General features: G+C 49.3%; 1 protein-coding gene across 2 annotated transcripts in view; it reads right to left on the bottom strand.

Annotated features, from left to right (window-relative positions):
- Positions 1 to 201: 201 nt before the first annotated feature.
- The window catches only part of LOC140723446 (NACHT, LRR and PYD domains-containing protein 3-like), a 46311-nt gene continuing 26316 nt past the window's right edge, over positions 202 to 20196 (bottom strand). For both annotated transcript variants that reach the window (XM_073038024.1, XM_073038022.1), the window contains exons 9-12: positions 7589 to 7675; positions 2790 to 2960; positions 2467 to 2634; positions 202 to 2300 (exon numbers count right to left, since the gene is read on the bottom strand). In XM_073038024.1, coding sequence (XP_072894125.1) covers positions 2198 to 2300; positions 2467 to 2634; positions 2790 to 2960; positions 7589 to 7675 — 529 coding nt within the window. In that variant the 3' untranslated portion in view covers positions 202 to 2197. The remainder of the gene's footprint in view (positions 2301 to 2466; positions 2635 to 2789; positions 2961 to 7588; positions 7676 to 20196) is intronic.

Raw genomic sequence — 20196 nt, 5'->3', positions numbered from 1 at the left:
TCGGCCACCAGTATGTGACAGGAACTTTCGCCCCTCCCCTTTCCGTCCCCTATTGAGTCAGTGACTTCGCCACGCTCACCGTCTCATCAGTCCACTCCTCATCCCATCACTCCTCTTCCTCCCAAACCCCTCACCCCTCCTCCCCAAAACCCACATGTATATTGTGTATGTGTGAATATCTGAGATATGTACATTAGTTTATTCAATGACAATATTATTGGACTTAAAACATATGTACAACGCCCAAGACTATATAAAGCACAAATTAAAATAGTTATTACAATCAATAACACACTCGATCCCGGGATTGTATCCATGGGCACCCGCATGTTCCTTCGCCATAGATTCTGTGTGTGACAGTGGCCATTGTAAGTCAGTGTCTCACTCCATCCCTGGCGGCCACATTAACCAAAGATTCGCCCATTTTAAATCAGCGCGTCCCTCCCTCTCTTGTGCTCACTTCTACCAAAGCCATCACTCCCTCTCCAGCGGCCATTTCAAGTGAAGCGTCGGACATCCCACCTCTCCCGAAGTCCCGGGAGTCTCCTGCATATTGATAGCGGCTCCCTGATGCCCGCAAATTATATACAATCTCCCGCAAATCGATTTTTTTTGAGAGGGGGAGAGAGAGGGGAAGGGAGGGGGAGAGAGTGGGAGAGAGTGGGAGGGAAAGGGAGGGAGCACTCCATGGCAGAGTATTTAAAAAAAAGAAAATACAAAACGTACTTCACCCCAGACTACACTAAAGTGTACCCCTGCCTAATAGGGGTCAGGAATAATGACAGTGTTGCTCGCTGCAACTGTTCGCAACAGTGACTTTTCTATTGCTCATGGGGGGGTTAAATCACTGTTGAGGTGAGTTTAAACGGGTGTCATTCGTTCATTAGCATAGCTAACGCTATTTAAACTAGCTGGCTAGCCGCCAAGGAGCTGCTCTATTGCAGACATCCCACATCTCCCGGGAGTTCCGGGAGTCTCCCACAAATTGATGGTGCCTGCTTCCCTGAAATGAGATTTTGCAGGGTGGAATTAATTGAGTGATGGAATGGTGCAGACGGAGCTTCACTGTGTGTTTGGCATTGCAAATGTGTGATGGGACGGTGTGGAGGGAGATTCACTCTGTGTCTGACCCCGGGAGTGTGTGATGGGACGGTGTGGAGGGAGATTCACTGTGTCTGACCCCGGGAGTGTGTGATGGGACGGTGTGGAGGGAGATTCACTCTGTGTCTGACCCCGGGGAGTGTGTGATGGGACGGTGTGGAGGGAGATTCACTCTGTGTCTGACCCCGGGAGTGTGTGATGGGACGGTGCGGAGGGAGATTCACTCTGTGTCTGACCCCGGGAGTGTGTAATGGGACGGTGTGGAGGGAGATTCACTCTGTGTCTGATCCCGGGAGTGTGTGATGGGACGGTGTGGAGGGAGATTCACTCTGTGTCTGATCCGGGAGTGTGTGATGGAACGGTGTGGAGGGAAATTCACTGTGTCTGACCCAGGGAGTGTGTGATGGGACAGTGTGGAGGGAGATTCACTCTGTGTCTGGTCCCGGGTGTGAGTAAATTTACAAATGTAAGTTAAACAACGTGTGAGCTGCTGACGTGCGGGAATAAATAAGCTGCTCCCGACTCACTCACAGTCACACACAATTAACTGACCGGAGACAACGAGTGACAGTTTGAATGATCAGTCCGGTTTCTCACCGTCACTCTGCATCGGGGAACCGATGATTATAAAATCACACTTCAGGGCCGTGTCCGGGATCACTGCAGATCCAGGGTCACTGCTGAGGGATTTGTCAATTTAACATCATTATATCGGCCAGGCTGCCGAATGCACCGTCCACAGCAAAGGGAGCAAAAGGATTCTCTCCCAGGATAATACCCCCCACCCCGGGACACCGGTGTCCCAGACTGAGCCCCGGTCCCCCGGCTCTTCCTGTCTGGGTAATTCTCCGGGGTGTCACGTGGGAGTCTCGAACACGCACATCCGGCGGTATGTGAGCTGCTGGAGAGGAGGCGGAAATACGTCACTGCGGGACCGCTCCGAACGACGCACGCAGCGCGAGACTGAAGCCTGTAATGTTCCGTTAAAACCGTTGGGAATCAGCCCCCGCCGCGCGGCCCATTAAAGGTAAGGGCGGGAGTTAAAGGGGGAGGGCGGGGAGTCGGCCAAATGTCCCCATCCCGCGGGAGAGGATGTTCACACATTCAGATCTTCACAGTACACTCCCAGTCCGGGTCTGACTCCCTGCAGAGGCTCCAATTCCTTCCTCCCGGTCACACTGAACCGATTCTCGTACAGCCTGAAACAGATGGGAGAATAAAGATGAAATAAACAGATTACACAACAGTGTCAGTAACAGGGGACCGGGGTTAATGTTTCAACAACACTCACAGACAAATATCACCAGAAAAACCCGCGGGATCCGCTGATATTTTATCACTTTGAACATCAAACCAAACACTCACCAGATCCGCTCCAGACTCGGGAGGGTCAGTATGAGGCGGCGGAGAGCAGGGACAGATCCGTCTGTCAGAGAGTTTGATCTCAGGTCCAGCTCCGTCAGTGATGGGTTTGTACTGAGAGCGGAGACGAGATCCTCGGCACCAGAATCTGTGAGACCGACATCCCTCAGCCTGGAGATGAGAGAGAGTGAGGGTGAAGGACACAGAGAGACAGGAGATGGTACAAATCCCCAGTGTTTATCAGTAACACAATTACTGATCACATTAATGTTCAGGGTCAGACAGCCAGTGACTGTAAACACAATCTCCCACAGTCTGGTGCTTACCACAGTTTCTGTATTTTACACTCCGGGTTCCTCAGAGCCGCAGACACCAGTTTCACTCCTGAATCCCCCAGTTTATTATAACTCAGGTTCAGCCCCGTCAGTGATGGGTTTGTACTGAGAGCGGAGCCGAGATCCTCGGCACCAGAATCTGTGAGACCGACACCCCTCAGCCTGGAGATAAGAGAGAGTGAGGGTGAAGGACACAGAGAGACAGGAGACGGTACAAATCCCCAGTGCTTATCAGTAACACAATCACTTTTTTTTTCTTCAGCACGACTGTGCAAGTCGGCCAGTGAGAACAGCGAGAAGAGTTTAAAAGGAAGACAGATTTACAGAGCGAGCGTCAGAGGAGAGGGAGACAGAGTAGGAAGGCTTTGGCTCAACGGGGCTTCGGCGATAAAGGGTCGAGGCGAGGTAGGTTATCTGTTTACACACAGACAGAGAGTATGTGTGTGAGGCTGGTTTTCTGTGCTCGGTGTCAGATGTGGGAGATCCTGGAGACTCCCAGCCTCCTGGACGGCAACATCTGCACCCGGTGTGTCGAGCTGCAGCTCCTTAGGGACCGAGTTAGGGAACTGGAGATGCAGCTCGATGACCTTCGTCTGGTCAGGGAGAGCGAGGAGGTGATAGAGAGGAGTTACAGGCAGGTGGTCACACCGGGGCCACGGGAGACTGAAGAAGTGAGTCACAGTCAGGAGACGGATGGGCAAGAAGCAGGAACTAGTGAATACCCCTGTGGCTGTACCCCTTGACAATAAGTTCTCCTGTTCGAGTACTGCCAGAGGGGGCTGGCCTACGGGGTTGGGTAGCATCAGTGTCAGTGCATCTGGCACAGAGTCTGGCCCTGTGGCTCAAGAGGGCAGGGAAAGGAAGAGGATGGCAGTAGAGATAGAGGACTATAGTTAAGGGGGTCAGACAGACGATTCTGTGGACACAGGAAAGAGACTCGGATGGTAGTTTGCCTCCCAGGTGCCAGGGCCCGGGATGTTTCTGATCATGTCCAAGATATCCTGCAGTGGGAGGGAGAACAGCCAGAGGTCGTGGTACATATTGGTACCAGTGACATAGGTAGGAAAAGGGAAGAGGTCCTGAAAGTAGACTACAGGGAGTTAGGAAGGAAGTTGAGAAGCAGGACCTCAGAGGTAGTGATCTTGGAATTACTGCCTGTGCCACGTGACAGTGAGAATAAGATTAGGATGAGGTGGAGGATAAATGCATTGACTGAGGGATTGGAGCAGGAGGCAGGGATTCAGATTTCTGGATCATTGGGACCTCTTTTGGGGCAGGTGTGACCTGTACAAAAATGACGGGTTGCACTTGAATCCCAGGGGGAACAATATCCTGGCAGGAAGGTTTGCTAAGGCTACTGGGGAGAGTTTAAACTAGAATTGCTGGGGGGAGGGAACCAAATTGATGTGATGGAGGAGAGGGAGGTTGGCTCACAAATAGAGAGAATTTGGAGACAGTGTGAAAGGGAGGATACGCGGGTGATAGAGAAGGAGGCACTCAGTCCGATGGTTTGAGATGTGTCTATTTTAATGCAAGGAGTATGATGAATAAAACGGATGAGCTTCGAGTGTGGATCAGCTCTCGGAGCGATGATGTGGTGCCCATTACAGAGACTAGGATGGTGCAGGGGCAGGAATGGCTACTTCAAGTGTCAGGATTTAATTGTTTCAGAAAGGACAGGGAGGGAGGCAAAAGAGGTGGGGACGTGGCACTGTTGATCAGAGATAGTGTCATGGCTACAGAAAAGGAGGACACTACGGCATCTCTGGGTGGAAGTTAGGAACAGGAAGGGGTCAATAACACTACTGGGTGTTTTGTATAGACCACCCAACAGTAACAGGGACATTGAGGAGCAGATAGGGAGACAGATTCTGGAAAGGAGTTTTTAATAACAGGGTTGTTGAGGAGTGAGATTTTAATTTCCCAAATATTGATTGGTATCTCCCTAGAGTGAGGGGTTTAGATGGAGTGGAGTTTGTTAGGTGTGTTCAGGAAGGTTTTCTGACACAATATGTAGATAAGCCTACAAGAGGAGAGGTTGTACTTGATCTGCTATTGGGAAATGAACCTGGTCAGGTGTCAGGTCTCTCAGTGGGAGAGCATTTTGGAGATAGTGATCACAATTTTGTCTCTTTTACCACACCTTTGGAGAGGTATGGGTCAGTTAAGTTAGGGAAACCTTTAATTAGGGTAAGGGGAACTATGGGGCTATCAGGTTGGAACTTGTAAGCATGAATTGGAAACAGATGTTGTCAGAGAATAGTACCGAAGCAATATAGAAAATGTTCAAGGGATATTTACATGGGGTTCTGAGAAGGTGCGTTCCAGTGAGACATGGAAAGGATGGTAGGGGACAAGATCTGTGATGTACAAAGGCTGTTGTAAATCTAGTCAAGAAGAAAAGAAGAGCTTACAAAAGGTTCAAAAACGAGATAGTGATATGAATCTGGAAGATTATAAGGCTATCAGGAAGGAGCTTAAGAATGAAATCAGGAGAGCTAGAAGCGGCCATGAGAAGGCCTTGGTGGACAGGATTAAGGAAAACCCCAAAGCATTCTGCAAGTATGTGAAGAGCAAGAGGATAAGATGTGACAGAATAGGACGAATCAAGTGTGACAATGGAAAAGAGCGTATTGAACCGGAGGAAATAGCGGAGATATTTAATGAACCATTTGCTTCAGTATTCATGACGGAAAAGGATCTTGGCAATTGTAGGGATGACTTGCAGTGGACTGAAAAGCTTGAGAATGTAGATATTAAGAAATATGTGGTGGAGCTTTTGGAAAGCATCAAGTTGGATAAGTCACCGCGACCGGGAAAAGGTGTACACGAGGCGACTGTTGGAAGCAAGGGAAGAGATTGCTGAGCCTCTGGCGATGATCTTTGCATCATCAATGAGGACATGAGAGGTTCCGGAGGATTGGAGGGTTGCGAATCTCGTTCACTTATTCAAGAAAGGGAGTAGGGTTAGCCCAGGAAATTATAGACCAGTGAGTCTTACTTCAGTGGTTGGTAAGTTGATGGAGAAGATCCTGAGAGGTAGGATTTATGAACATCTGGAGAGGCAAAATATGATTAGGAATAGTCAGCATGGCTTTGTCAAAGGCAGGTTGTGCCTTACGAGTCTGAATGATTTTGTTGAGGATGTGACTAAACACATTGATGAAGGAAGGAAGAAGATGCAGTGTATATTGATTTCAGCAAGGCATTTGATAAGGTACACCATGCAAGACTTATTGAGAAAGTAAGGAGGCATGGGATCCAAGGGGACATTGCTTTGTGGATCCAGAACTGGCTTGCCCACAGAAGGCAAAGAGTGGTAGTAGACAGGTCATATTCTGCATGGAGACCAGTGACCAGTGGAGTGCCTCAGGGATCTGTTCTGGGACCCCAAGTCTTTGTGATTTTTATAAATGACCTGGATGAGGAAGTGGAGGGTAGGGTTAGTAAATATGATGATGACACAAAGCTTGGGGGTGTTGTGGATAGTGTGGTGGGCTGTCAGAGTTTACAATGGGACATTGATAGGATGCAAAACTGGGCTGAGAAGTGGCAGATGGAGTTCAACCCAAATAAGTGTGAAGTGGTTTATTTGGTAGGTCAAATATGATGGCAGAATATAGTATTAATGGTAAGACTCTTAGCAGTGTGGAGGATCAGAGGGATCTTGGGGTCCGAGTACATAGGACACTCAAAGATGCTATGCAGGTTGACTCTGTAGTTAAAAGGGCGTACAGTGTATTGGCCTTCATCAGTCGTGGGATTGAGTTTAAGAATCGAGAGGTAATGTTTAACAGTTGAGAGATTATGAGGGGGGATAGATCGAGTTGACGTGGATAGACTTTTTCCATTGAGAGTAGGGGAGATTCAAACAAGAGGACATGATTTGAGAGTTAGGGGGCAAAAGTTTAAGGGTAACAAGAGGGGGAATTTCTTTACTCAGAGAGTGGTAGCTGTGTGGAGCGAGCTTCCAGTAGAAGTGGTAGAGGCAGGTTCAGTATTGTCATTTAAAGTAAAATTGGATAGGTATATGGACAGGAAAGGAAAGGAGGATTATGGGCTGAGTGCCGGTCAGTGGGACTAGGTGAGAGTAAGCGTTCGGCACAGACTAGAAGGGCCGAGATGGCCTGTTTCCGTGCTGTAATTGTTATATGGTTATATGTTGCAGCTATACAGGACCCTGGTCAGACCCTACTTGGAATACTGTGCTCAATTCTGGTCGCCTCACTATAGGAAGGACGTGGAAACCATAGAAAGGGTGCGGAGGAGATTTACAAGGATGTTGCCTGGATTGGGGAGCAAGCCTTATGAGAATAGGTTGAGTGAACTCGGCCTTTTCTCTTGGAGTGACGGAGGATGAGAGGTGATTTGATAGAGGTGTACACGATAATGAGATCATTGATCATGTAGATAGTCAGAGGCTTTTCCCCAGGGCTGAAATGGCTAACACGAGAGGGCATAGTTTTAAGGTGCTTGGAAGTAGGTACAGAGGAGATGTCAGGGGTAAGTTTTTCTACACAGAGAGTGGTGAGTGCGTGGAATGGGCTGCTGGCGGCGGTGGTGGAGGCGGAAACGATCGGATCTTTAAACTCCAGGAAGGCTACATGGAGGGCTATGGGTAAAACCGAGGTAATTCTAAATTAGAAACATGTTCGGCACAGCGTTGTGGGCTGAAGGGCCTGTATTGTGCTGTAGGTTTTCTATGTTTCTTTGTTTCTACTGATCACATTAATGTTCAGTGTCAGACACCCAGTGACTGTAAACACAATCTCCCACAGTCTGGTACTTACCACAGTTTCTGTATTTTACACTCCAGGTTCCTCAGAGCCGCAGACACCAGTTTCACTCCTGAATCTCCCAGGTCATTCTCCTCAAGTCTAAACACAAACAGACTGATTGATGAACAAAGTGATTCAAACCGTGGGTCTGGGGGAATTTCTCTCACTTGGATATTTCAGGAAACATTAAACCCTTCAGTAAATCACTGATCGGAGTTCCCATCACTATCAATGTCCCTCCCTGCCCAGCACCAGCGTATTCACCAAATGTCGGTAATTTTGTCTGTCGGTGTGACTCTGTAAACTCCACATATTCTGTCCCATTCCCCGATGGCTAAACAAAATGTTCCTGACAGAAAAGCAGAAATGTCAATGGGACACAGTGAAATAGACCCACCCGAGCTAAAGGGATGGGGAAGAGAGATCCCACAAGAAGAGTGGGGGATGGGAACAGAGGCCCCACACGGGAAAGGGTGATGGTGAATAGAGATCCCACAGGAGGAAGGGGGATGGGGGAGAGAGATCCCGCAGGAGGAAGGGGAATGGGGGAGAGGGATCCCATAGGATGAAGCGGGATGGGGGAGAGAGATCCCACAGGAGGAAGGGAGATGGGGAAGAGAGATCCCACAGGAGGAAGGGGGAGGGGGAAGAGAGATCCCACAGGAGTTCGGATGGACGAGAGATTTGAAAGTAGGAAGGGGGATGGGGAAGAGAGATACCACAGGAGGAAGGGGGATGGGGAAGAGAGATCCCACAGGAGGAAGGGGGATGGGGAAGAGAGATCCCACAGGAGGAAGGGGGATGGGGAAGAGAGACCCCACAGGAGGAAGGGGGATGGGGAAAAGCGATCCCACCGGAGGAAGGGGGATGGGGAAGAGAGATCCCACAGGAGGAAGGGAGATGGGGAAGAGAGATCCCACAGGAGGAAGGGGGAGGGGGAAGAGAGATCCCACAGGAGTTCGGATGGACGAGAGATTTGAAAGTAGGAAGGGGGATGGGGAAGAGAGATACCACAGGAGGAAGGGGGATGGGGAAGAGAGATCCCACAGGAGGATGGGGGATGGGGAAGAGCGATCCCACAGGAGGGGGGATGTGGTAGAGAGATCCCACAGGTGGAAGGGGGAAGGGGAAGTGATAGATCCCTGAAGAGGAAGGAAGATGTGGAAGGGAGACCCACAAGAAGGGTGAGGTATGACAACAGAAGCCCCACAGAAGAAAGGTGGATGGGGAATAGAGATCCCACAGGAGGAAGGGGGATGGGGAAGTGAGATCCCACAGGAGGAAGGGGGATGGGGAAGAGAGATCCCACAGGAGGAGGGGGGATGGGGAAGTGAGATCCCACAGGAGGAGGGGGGACGGGGAAGAGAGATCCCACAGGAGGAAGGGGGACGGGGAAGAGAGATCCCACAGGAGGAGGGGGGATGGGGAAGTGAGATCCCACAGGAGGAAGGGGGACGGGGAAGAGAGATCCCACAGGAGGAAGGGGGATGGGGAAGTGAGATCCCACAGGAGGAAGGGGGACGGGGAAGGGACATCCCACAGGAGGAAGGGGGACGGGGAAGGGACATCGCACAGGAAGAAGGGGGAAGGGGAAGGGAGATCCCACAGGTGGATTGCTCCCCGTGCTATGTGCTAGTGAGGCTAGAAATAGGAAGATAATGCAGCTAAATACGTGGCTGAGGGGATGGTGCATGAGGGTGGGGTTCATGTTTCTGGACAATTGGGCTTTCTTCCAGGAGAGGTGCGACCAGTTTGAATTGGACAGTTTGCACCTGAACTGGAGGGGACTAACATCCTTGCCGGTAGGTTAGGCAAGTTCTGCTCAGGGGATTTTAAACCAGATTGTAAGCGGAGGGTGCAGTGTGTTAGAGCTGATAGTGATGTGGAGGAGGATACGGGTCATGTGAGGACTGCTTGTATAGACAGATATCAAAGATTTGTACGTGATAGAAATGTTCTCAGGTACATCTATTTCCATACGAGGAGTATTGTAGGTGAGGCAGATATGTTTAGGTCGTGGATTGGCACATGATGATATTGACATCATTGCTATTAGTAAGACTTGGTTGCAGGAGGGGCAGGACTAATAACTATATAAACATATAACAATTACAGCACGGAAACAGGCCATTTTGGCCCTTCTAGTCCGTGCCGAATGCTTACACTCACCTAGTCCCACTGACCCGTACTCAGCCCATAACCCTCCATTCCTTTCCTGTCCATATGCCTATCCAATTTTACTTTAAATGACAATACCGAACCTGCCTCTACCACTTCTACTGGAAGCTCGTTCCACACAGCGACCACTCTCTGAGTAAAGAAATTACCCGTCATATTACCCTTAAACGTTTGCCCCCTAACTCTCAACTGATGTCCTCTTGTTTGAATCTCCACTATTCTCAATGGAAAAAGCCTATCCACGTCAACTCTATCTATCCCCCCATAAGTTTAAATACCTCTATCGTCCCCCCTCAACCTTCTATGCTCCAAAGAATAAAGACCTAACTTGTTCAATCTTTCTGTGTAACTTAGGTGCTGAAACCCAGGTAACATTCTAGTAAATCTTCTCTGTACTCTCTCTATTTTATTGACATCTTTCCTATAATTCGGTGACCAGAACTGTACACAATACTCCAAATTTGGCCTTACCAATGCCTTGTACAATTTTAACATTACATCCCAACTCCTATACTCAATGCTCTGATTTATAAAGGCCAACATACCAAAAGCTTTCTTCACCACCCTATTCACATGAGATTCCACCTTCAGGGAACTATGCACCATTATTCCTAGATCACCCTGTTCTACTGCATTCTTCAATGCCCTACAATTTACCATGTATGTCCTATTTGGATTATTCCTACTAAAATGCAGTACCTCACACTTATCAGCATTAAACTCCATCTGCCATCGTTCAGCCCACTCCTCTAACTGTTCTAAATCTCTCTGCAAACTTTTAAATCCTACTTCATTATCCACAACGCCACCTACCTTAGTATCATCTGCATACTTACCAATCCAATTTACCACCCCATCATCCAGATCATTAATGTATATGACAAACAACATTAGACCCAGTACAGATCCCTGAGGCCCACCACTAGTCACCGGCCTCCAACCTGACAGTTATCCACCACTACTCTCTGGCATCTCCCATCCAGACACTGTTGAATCCATTTTACTGCTTCAGTATTAACACCTAACGATCAAATCTTCCTTATTAACCTTCTGTGCGGAACCTTGTCAAGGGCCTTAATGAAGTCCATATAGACAACATCCACTGCTTTACTCTCGTCAACTTTACTTGTAACCTCTTCAAAAAATTCAATAAGGTATGTCAAACATGACCTTTCACGCACAAATCCATGATGACTGTTCCTAATCAGACCCTGTCTATCCAGATAATTATATATACCATTTCTAAGAATACCTTCCATTAATTTACCCACCACTGACGTCAAACTGGCAGGCCTATAATTGCTTGATTTATTCTTAGAACCCTTTTTAAACAATGGAACCACATGAGCAATATGCCAATCCTACGGCACCATCCCCGTTTCTAATGACATTTGAAATATTTCTGTCAGAGCCCCTGCTATTTCTACACTAACGTCCCTCATGGTCCTAGAGAATATCCTGTCAGGATCCGGAGATTTATCCACTTTTATATTCCTTAAAAGCGCCAGCTTCATGTTCCGGCGTTCCGTTGTTTCAGACGTGATAGGGGTGAAGGATGAAAGGAGAAGGAGTGGCATTACTAGTCAGGGAGAATATCACAGCTGTGCGTAGATGGGACAGCCTGGACAGTCTATAGAGGCCATATGGGTGGAGCTGAGGAACGGGGAAAATGTGAGCACACGAATAGGGTTGTATTATAGGCAGAGAGAATTGGAGGAGCAAATCTGTAGAGAGTTAGCAGACCGATGTAAGAAACAGAAAGTTGTAATCGTAGAGGATTTTAAATTTCCACATATTGACGGGGACTCCCACTCTGAGAAAGGGTTAGATGGCGTGGAGTTTGTCAAATGTGTTCAGGAAAGTTTTCTAAATCAATATATTGAGGTACCAACGAGAGAGGGTGCAGTACCTGATCCCCTATTAGGGAACCAGACAGGTCAGGTGACAGAAGTATATGTAAGCAAACATTTTGGGTCCAGTGACCATAATGTCATTAGTTTCAAGATAATTATGGATAAGGATAGGACTGGTCCACCAGTTAAGGTTCTGAATTGGAGAAGGGCCAATTTTGTGGAAATGAGAGAGGATCTGGGAAAAGTGGATTGGGATAAGTTGTTTTCTGGCAAGGATGTGTTCAGTAAGTGGAAGGCCTTCAAGGGTGAAATTTTGAGAGTTCAGAGTTTGCATGTTCCTGCCAGGATTAAAGGCAAAGTTAACAGGCATAGGGAACCTTGGTTTTCAAGGGATATTGGCGATCTGGTTAAGTAGGTGATTAGCAGGTATAGGCAACAAGGAACAATTGAGGTACTTGAAGAGTATAGAAAATGTAAGCAAATACTAAAGAAGGAAATCAGGAAAGCAAAAAGAAGACATGAGGTTGCTTTGGCAGATAATGTGAAGGTAAACCAGAAGGGTTCCTACAAGTATATTGAGAGTAAAAGGATAGTAAAGGACAAAATTGGTCCCCTAGAAGATCAGAGTGGTCGTCTATGTGTGGAGCCTCACGAGATGGGGGAGATCTTAAACAGTTTTTTTGCATCAGTGTTTACTCAGGAAACTGGCATAGCGGATATGGAATTAAGGCAAACAAACAGTTGTGTCATGGAACATATAGAGATTAAAGAGGAGGAGCTGCTTGCTGCCTTACAGTGAATACAGGTAGATAAATCCCCCGGGCCTGACATGATTTTTTCTCGGACCTTGAGAGAGACTAGTGTAGAAATTGCAGGGGCCCTGGCAGAAATATTTAAAATGTCCTCAGCCACGGGTGCGGTGCCGGAGGATTGGAGGGTAGTTCATGTAGTTCCGTTGTTTGAAAAAGGCTCCAAAAGTGCACCAGGTAATTACAGGCCATTGAGCCTGACATCAGTAGTAGGTAAATTATCAGAAGGTGTTCTGAGAGATCGGATATACAAGGATTTGGACAGCCAAGGGCTGATAAAAGATAGTCAACATGGCTTTGTATGTGGTAGATCATGTTTAATGAATCTTGTAGTGTTTTTCAAGGAGGTTACCAAGAATGCATATGAAGGAAAGGCTGTGGATGTTGTCTGCATGAACTTTAGTAAGGCCTTTGACAAGGTCCCACACATAAAAGGTCAGTTCAGAAGGTTCAGACAGTAGGTATCCATGGAGAGGTTGTACACTGCATTCGAATTGGCTGTGTGGGAGAAGACAGAGAGTGGTAGTGGATGATTGCTTCTCAGACTGGAGGCCTGTGACTAGTGGTGGGTCTCAGGGATCTGTGCTGGGACCATTGTTTGTTGTCTATATCAATGATCTATATGATAATGTGATAAATTGGATCAGCAGGTTTGCTGATGACACTAAGATGGAGGCGTTGTGGACAGTGAGGAAAGCTTTGAAAGCCTGCAGAGGGATCTGGACCAACTGGAAAAATGGGCCAGAAAATGACAGATGGAATTTAGAACATATGACATATAACCATATAACAATTACAGCACGGAAACAGGCCATCTCGGCCTTTCTAGTCTGTGCCGAATGCTTACTCTCACCTAGTCCCACCTACCTGCACTCAGCCCATAACCCCCCATTCCATTCCTTTCCTGTCCATATTACTATCCAATTTTTTTAAAATGACAAAATTGAACCCGCCTCTACCACTTCTACTCGTTCCACACAGCTACCACTCTCTGAGTAAAGAAGATCTCCCTTGTGATACCCCTAAACTTTTGTCCTTTCACTCTCAACTCATTCCCTCTTGTTCGAATCTCCCCTACTCTGAATGGAAAAAAGACTATCCATGTCAACTCTATCTATCCCCCTCATAATTTTAAATACCTCTATCAAGTCCCCCCTCAACCTTCTACGCTCCAAAGAATAAAGACCTAACTTGTTCAATAAGTGCTGAAACCCAGGTAATATTCTAGTAAATTTACTTAGTACTCTCTCTATTTTGTTGACATCTTTCCTATAATTCGGTCACCAGAACTGTACACAATACTCCAAATTTGGCCTTAACAATCCCTTGTACAATTTTAACATTACATCCCAACTCCTATACTCAATGCTCTGATTTATAAAGGCCAGTATACCAAAAGCTTTCTTCACCACCCTATCCACATGAGATTCCACCTTCAGGGAACTATGCACCATTATTCTTAGATCACTCTGTTTTGCTGCATTCCTCAGTGCCCTACCATTTACCATGTATGTCCTTTTTGGATTATTCCTACCAAAATGTATCACCTCACACATATCAACATTAAACTCCATCTGCCATCTTTCAGCCCACTCTTCTAACTGGCCTAAATCTTTGAACAACAAGCTTTGAAAACCTTCATTATCCACAACGTCACCTATCTTAGTATTATCTGCATACTTACTAATCCAATTTACCATTCCATCATCCAGATCATTAATGTATAATGCAAACAACATTGGACTCAGTACAGATCCCTGAGGCACACCACTAGTCACCACTTTAATGCAGACAAGTGTGAGGTGTTGCATTTTGGAAGGACAGATCAAGGTAGGACATACACAGTAAATGGTAGGGCACTGAAGAGTGTGGAGGAACAAAGGGATCTGGGAGTTCAGATACATAATTCCCTGAAAGTGGCGTCACAGGTGGACAGGGTTGTAAAGAAGGCTTTTGGCATCCTGGCATTCATAAATCAAAGTATTGAGTATAGGAGTTGGAATGTTATGGTGAGATTGTATAGGACATTGGTGAGGCCAAGTTTTGAATATTGTGTGCAGTTCTGGTCACTGAACTATAGGAAGGATATCAGTATGGTTGAAAGAGTGCAGAGAAGATTTACTAGGATGTTGCCGGGTCTTCAGGAGTTGAGTTACAGGGAAAGATTGAACAGATTACGACTTTATTCCTTGGAGCGCAAAAGAATGCGGGGGGATTTCAAAGAGGTTGACAAAACTCTGAGGGGTATAGAGAGGGTAAATGAGAATAGGCTCTTTCCACAAACATTAGGAGAGATAAATTACAGGAGGACTTGGCTTCAGGGTGAAAGGGGAAAGGTTCCGGGGGAAATTCTTCACTGAGAGAGTGGTGAGAGTGTGGAACGAGCTGCCATCCGATGTGGAAAATGTGGACTCACTCTTAAGCTTTAAGAATAAATTGGATAGACACATGGATGGGAGAGGTCTGGAGGGTTATGGACTGGGTACAGGTCACTGGGACAAGCGGAATAAAGTTTCAGCACAGAGCAGAAGGGCCAGATGGCTTGTTTACTGTGTGCTGGTGTTTTATGATTCTATGAAGGGCTGTGGGGAGGAGAGTTCACTCAGGCGTAAGAGCGAATGGGAAGAGAGCTCCCACAGGAGGAAGAGAGATGGGGAAGAGAGACCCCACAGGAGGATGTGGGAAGGGGAAGAGAGATCCCACAGGAGGAAAGGGGAAGGGGAAAAGCGATCCCACCGGAGGAAGGGGGATGGGGAAGAGAGAACTCGCAGGAGGGAGATGGGGAAGGGATATCCCACAGGAGGATGTGGGAAGGGGAAGAGAGAACTCGCAGGGGGAAGGGAGATGGGGAAGAGAGATCCCACCAGAGGAAGGGGGATGGGAAGAGAGATCCCACAGGAGGAAGGGGGATGGGGAAGAGAGACCCCACAGGAGGAAGGGGGATGGGGAAAAGCGATCCCACCGGAGGAAGGGGGATGGGGAAGAGATCTCACAGGAGGGAGATGGGGAAGGGATGTCCCACAGGAGGATGTGGGAAGGGGAAGAGAGAACTCGCAGGGTGAAGGGGGATGGGGTAGAGAGAACTCGCAGGGGGAAGGGGGATGGGGTAGAGAGATCCCACAGGAGGATGTGGAAGGGGAAGAGAGAACTTGCAGGGTGAAGGGGGATGGGGTAGGGAGAACTCGCAGGGGGAAGGGGAAAGGGGTAGAGAGATCCCACAGCAGGAAGGGGGTGGGGAAGAGAGATCCCACAGGAGGATGTCGGAAGGGGAAGAGAGATCCCACAGGAGGAAGGGGGATGGGGGAGAGAGATCCCACAGGAGGAAGGGGGATGGGGGAGAGAGATCCCTCAGGAGGAAAGGGGATGGGGAAGAGAGATCCCACAGGAGGAAGGGGGATGGGGGAGAGAGATCCCACAGGAGGAAGGGGGATGGGGAAGAGAGATCCCACAGGAGGAAGGGGGATGGGGAAGAGAGACCTCACAGGGTGAAAGGGGATGGGGAAGAGAGACCCCACAGGAGGAAGGGGGATGTGGAAGAGAGACCCCACAGGAGGAAGTGGGATGGGGAAAAGCGATCCCACCGGAGGAAGGGGGATGGGGAAGAGAGATCCCAAAGGAGGAAGGGGGATGGGGAAGAGAGACCCCACAGGAGGAAGGGGGATGGGGAAAGCGATCCCACCGGAGGAAGGGGGATGGGGAAGAGAGACCCCACAGGAGGAAGGGGAATGGGGAAGAGAGACCCCACAGCAGGAAGGGGAATGGGGAAGAGAGACCCCACAGGAGGAAGGGGGATGGGGAAGAGAGACCCCACCGGAGGAAAGGGGATGGGATAGAGAGATCCCATGGGAGGAAGGGGGAAGGAGAGAGAGGGATTAACCAGGATGAAGGGGGATGGGGTTGAGAGATCGGCCAGGAAGAGGTGGGATGTGGAAGACAGTTCCCAACGGAGGATGTGGGATTGGGAAGAGAAATCTCACAGGAGGAAGGGGGATGGGGAAGAGAAATTACACAGGACAATGGGGCATGCCAAAGAGCGATCCGACAGGGTGGCAGGTATTCGAAACAAGGCCCTGCAGGAGTAAGGGGATGGGGAAAAGAGATCCCACAGGAGGAAGGGGGATGGTGCAGAGAGATCCCACAGGTGGAAGGGGGATGGGGAAGAGAGTTCCCAGAGGAGGAAAGGGGATGGGGAAAAGAGATCTCACAGGAGGAAGGGGGATGAGGAAGGAAGATCCCACAGGTGGATGGGGGATGGGGAAGAGACATTCCTCAGGAGGGAGGGAGTTGGGGAAGAGAGATCCCACAGGACGAAGCGGGATGGGGATGAGAGATCCCTCAGGAGGAAAGGGGATGGGGAAGAGAGATCCCACAGGAGGAAGGGGGATGGGGAAAATAGACCCCACAGGAGGAAGGGGGATGGGGGAGAGAGATCCCACAGGAGGAAGGGGGATGGGGAAGAGAGATCCCACAGGAGGAAGGGGGATGGGGAAGAGAGACCTCACAGGGTGAAAGGGGATGGGGAAGAGAGACCCCACAGGAGGAAGGGGGATGGGGAAGAGAGACCCCACAGGAGGAAGGGGGATGGGGAAAGCGATCCCACCGGAGGAAGGGGGATGGGGAAGAGAGACCCCACAGGAGGAAGGGGGATGGGGAAGAGAGACCCCACCGGAGGAAAGGGGATGGGATAGAGAGATCCCATGGGAGGAAGGGGGAAGGAGAGAGAGGGATTAACCAGGATGAAGGGGGATGGGGTTGAGAGATCGGCCAGGAGGAGGTGGGATGTGGAAGACAGTTCCCAACGGAGGATGTGGGATTGGGAAGAGAAATCTCACAGGAGGAAGGGGGATGGGGAAGAGAAATTACACAGGACAATGGGGCATGCCAAAGAGCGATCCGACAGGAAGTGGCAGGTATTCGAAACAAGGCCCTGCAGGAGTAAGGGGATGGGGAAAAGAGATCCCACAGGAGGAAGGGGGATGGTGCAGAGATCCCACAGGAGGAAGGGGGATGGGGAAGAGAGTTCCCACAGCAGGATGTTGATGGGGAGCAGAGAGTGCACAGGTGGAAGGGGATGGGGAATAGATATCCCACAGAAGTAAGGGGATTGGGGAGAAAGATGGTGGGGAGGAGATATCCCACAGTTGGAAGGAGAATGGGGAAGAGAGATCTGACAGGAGGATGTGGGATGGGGTTGTGAGATACATGTGAAGGGACAAGACAGATCCCACAGGAAGAGGGGGCATTATGATGACCCACAGGAGGAAATGGGATGGGGAAGAGCAATCAGTCGGAAGGAAGGGGGTGGTGACAATAGATCCCACAGAAGGAATGGGAATGGGGAATACAGATCCCATAGGATGATCAGGCATGGGGACGAGAGATGAGACAGGAGGAAGTGGGTGGGGAAGCGAGATCATACAGGAGGTTGGGGGATGAGTAGGAGAGATCCCATAGGAGGAAGAGTGATGGGGAAAATAAATGCCACGGGAGGAAGGGGGACGGGGAAGAGAGATCCCATCCGATGTAGGGGATTGGGAAGAGAGATCCCACAGAACGAAGGGGGATGGGGAAGAGAGATCCCACAAGAGGATGGGGAATGGGGAAGAGAGATGTATAGGAGGAAGGGAAATGGCGAAGCGAGATCCCGTAAAAAGTGGAGGGATGGAAACAGAGCCCCCACAGGGGTCAGGTGGATGGGGAAGAGAGATCCCACTGTATGAAATGGGATATTGAAGAGAGATCCCACAGGAAGAAAGGGGTGGGGAGTTTAAATCCCACAGGAGGAAGGGAGTTGGGGAAGACAGATCCAACAGATGGAAGTGGGATGGGAACAGAGGCCCCAGAGGGTGAAAGGGGATGCGGAAGAGAGATCCCACAGGAGCATGAGGGGTGGAGAAGAGAGATTCCACTGTAGGAATGGGGATGGGGAAGAGAGATTCATCAGGAGGAAGGGAGCTGGTGATGAGAGATCCCACAGGAGGAAGTTGTATAGGGAACAGAGAGCCCACAGGAGGAAGGGAGATGGGTAGAGAGATCTCACAGCAGGAAGAGGGATGGGGAAGGGAGATCCCACAGGAGGAAGGGGGATGGGGTAGAGAGATCCCACAGGAGGAAGGGAGATGGGGAAGAGAGATCCCACAGGAGGAAGGGGGATGGGGTAGAGAGATCCCACAGGAGGAAGGGGGATGGGGAAGAGAGATCCCACAGGAGGAAGGGGATATAGAGAGAGATTAAACAGGATGACGCGGGAAGGGGTTGAGAGATTGGCTAGGAGGAGGAGGGATGTGGAAGAGAGTTCCCACAGGAGGATGTGGGATTGGGAAGAGAAATCTCACAGGAGGAAGGGGGTTGGGGAAGTGAAATTCCACAGGACAATGGGGAATGCCAAAGAGAGATCTGACAGGAAGAAGTCGATGGGGGAGAGAGATCCCACAGGAGGAAGGTGTATGGAGAAGAGACATCCCACAGCAGGAAGGGGGATGGGGATGAGAGATCCCACAGCAGGACGGAATGGGGAAGGGAGATCCCACAGAAGGAAGGGGGATGGGGAAGAGGGATCCAACGGCAGGAAGGGGGATGGGGATGAGAGATCCCACAGAAGGAAGCGGGACGGGGAAGAGAGATCCAACAGGAGGAAGGGGGATGGGGAATAGAGATCCAACAGAAGGAAGGGGGATGGGGGAGAGAGATCCCACACGAGGAATGGGGATGCTGAGGAGAGATCGAACAGCAGGAAGGTGGAGTGGGAACAGAGAGCACAGAGGATGAAAGGGGGATGGAAAAGTGAGATCCCACAGGTGGATTGCTACCCGTGCCACGTGCTAGTGAGGCTAGAAATAGGAAGATAATGCAGCTAAATACGTGGCTGAGGGGATGGTGCATGAGGGTGGGGTTCATGTTTCTGGACAATTGGGCTTTCTTCCAGGGGAGGTGGGACCAGTTCGAATTGGGCAGTTTGCACCTGAACTGGAGGGGACTAACATCCTAGCCGGTAGGTTAGCAAGTTCTGCTCCGGGGGTTTTAAACTAGTTTGCAGGGGGAGGGGGCAGAGTGTTAGAGCAGATAGTGAGGTGGAGGAGGATAAGGGTCATGCGAGGACTGCTTGTATAGACAGATATCAATGGTTTGTACATGATAGAAATGTTCTCAGGTACATCTATTTTGATGCAAGGAGTATTGTAGGTAAGGCAGATGAGTTTAGTGCGTGGATTGGCACGATAATGATATCGACATTATTGCTATTAGTAAGACTTGGTTTGCAGGAGGGGCAGGACTGGCAGCTTCATGTTCTGGGTTTCCGTTGTTTCAGAGGTGATAGGGCGGAGGGATGAAAGGGGGAGAAGTGGCATTACCAGTCAGGGAGAATATCACAGCTGTGCGTAGACGGGACAGCCCGGAGGGCTCGTCTACAGAGGCCGTATGGGTGGAGCTGAGGAACGGGAAAGGTGCGACCACACGAATAGGGTTGCCATTATAGACCGCCCAATAGTCACAGAGAATCGGAGGAGCAAATCTGTGGAGAGTTAGCAGACCAATGTAAGAAACAGAAAGTTGTAATCGTAGGGGATTTTAACTTTCCACATATTGACGGGGACGCCCACTCTGAGAAAGGGTTAGATGGCGTGGAGTTTGTCAAATGTGTTCAGGAAAGTTTTCTAAATCAATATATTGAGGTACCAACGAGAGAGGGTGCAGTACCTGATCTCCTATTATGGAACCAGACAGGTCAGGTGACAGAAGTATATGTAAGCAAACATTTTGGGTCCAGTGACCATAATGT

Source organism: Hemitrygon akajei, unplaced genomic scaffold (genome assembly GCF_048418815.1).
Source record: "Hemitrygon akajei unplaced genomic scaffold, sHemAka1.3 Scf000113, whole genome shotgun sequence".
In the NCBI taxonomy this organism is placed as follows: domain Eukaryota; kingdom Metazoa; phylum Chordata; class Chondrichthyes; order Myliobatiformes; family Dasyatidae; genus Hemitrygon; species Hemitrygon akajei.
The sequence above is the reverse complement of the archived record's forward strand: the minus strand, read 5'-3'. Positions and strand labels throughout refer to the sequence as shown.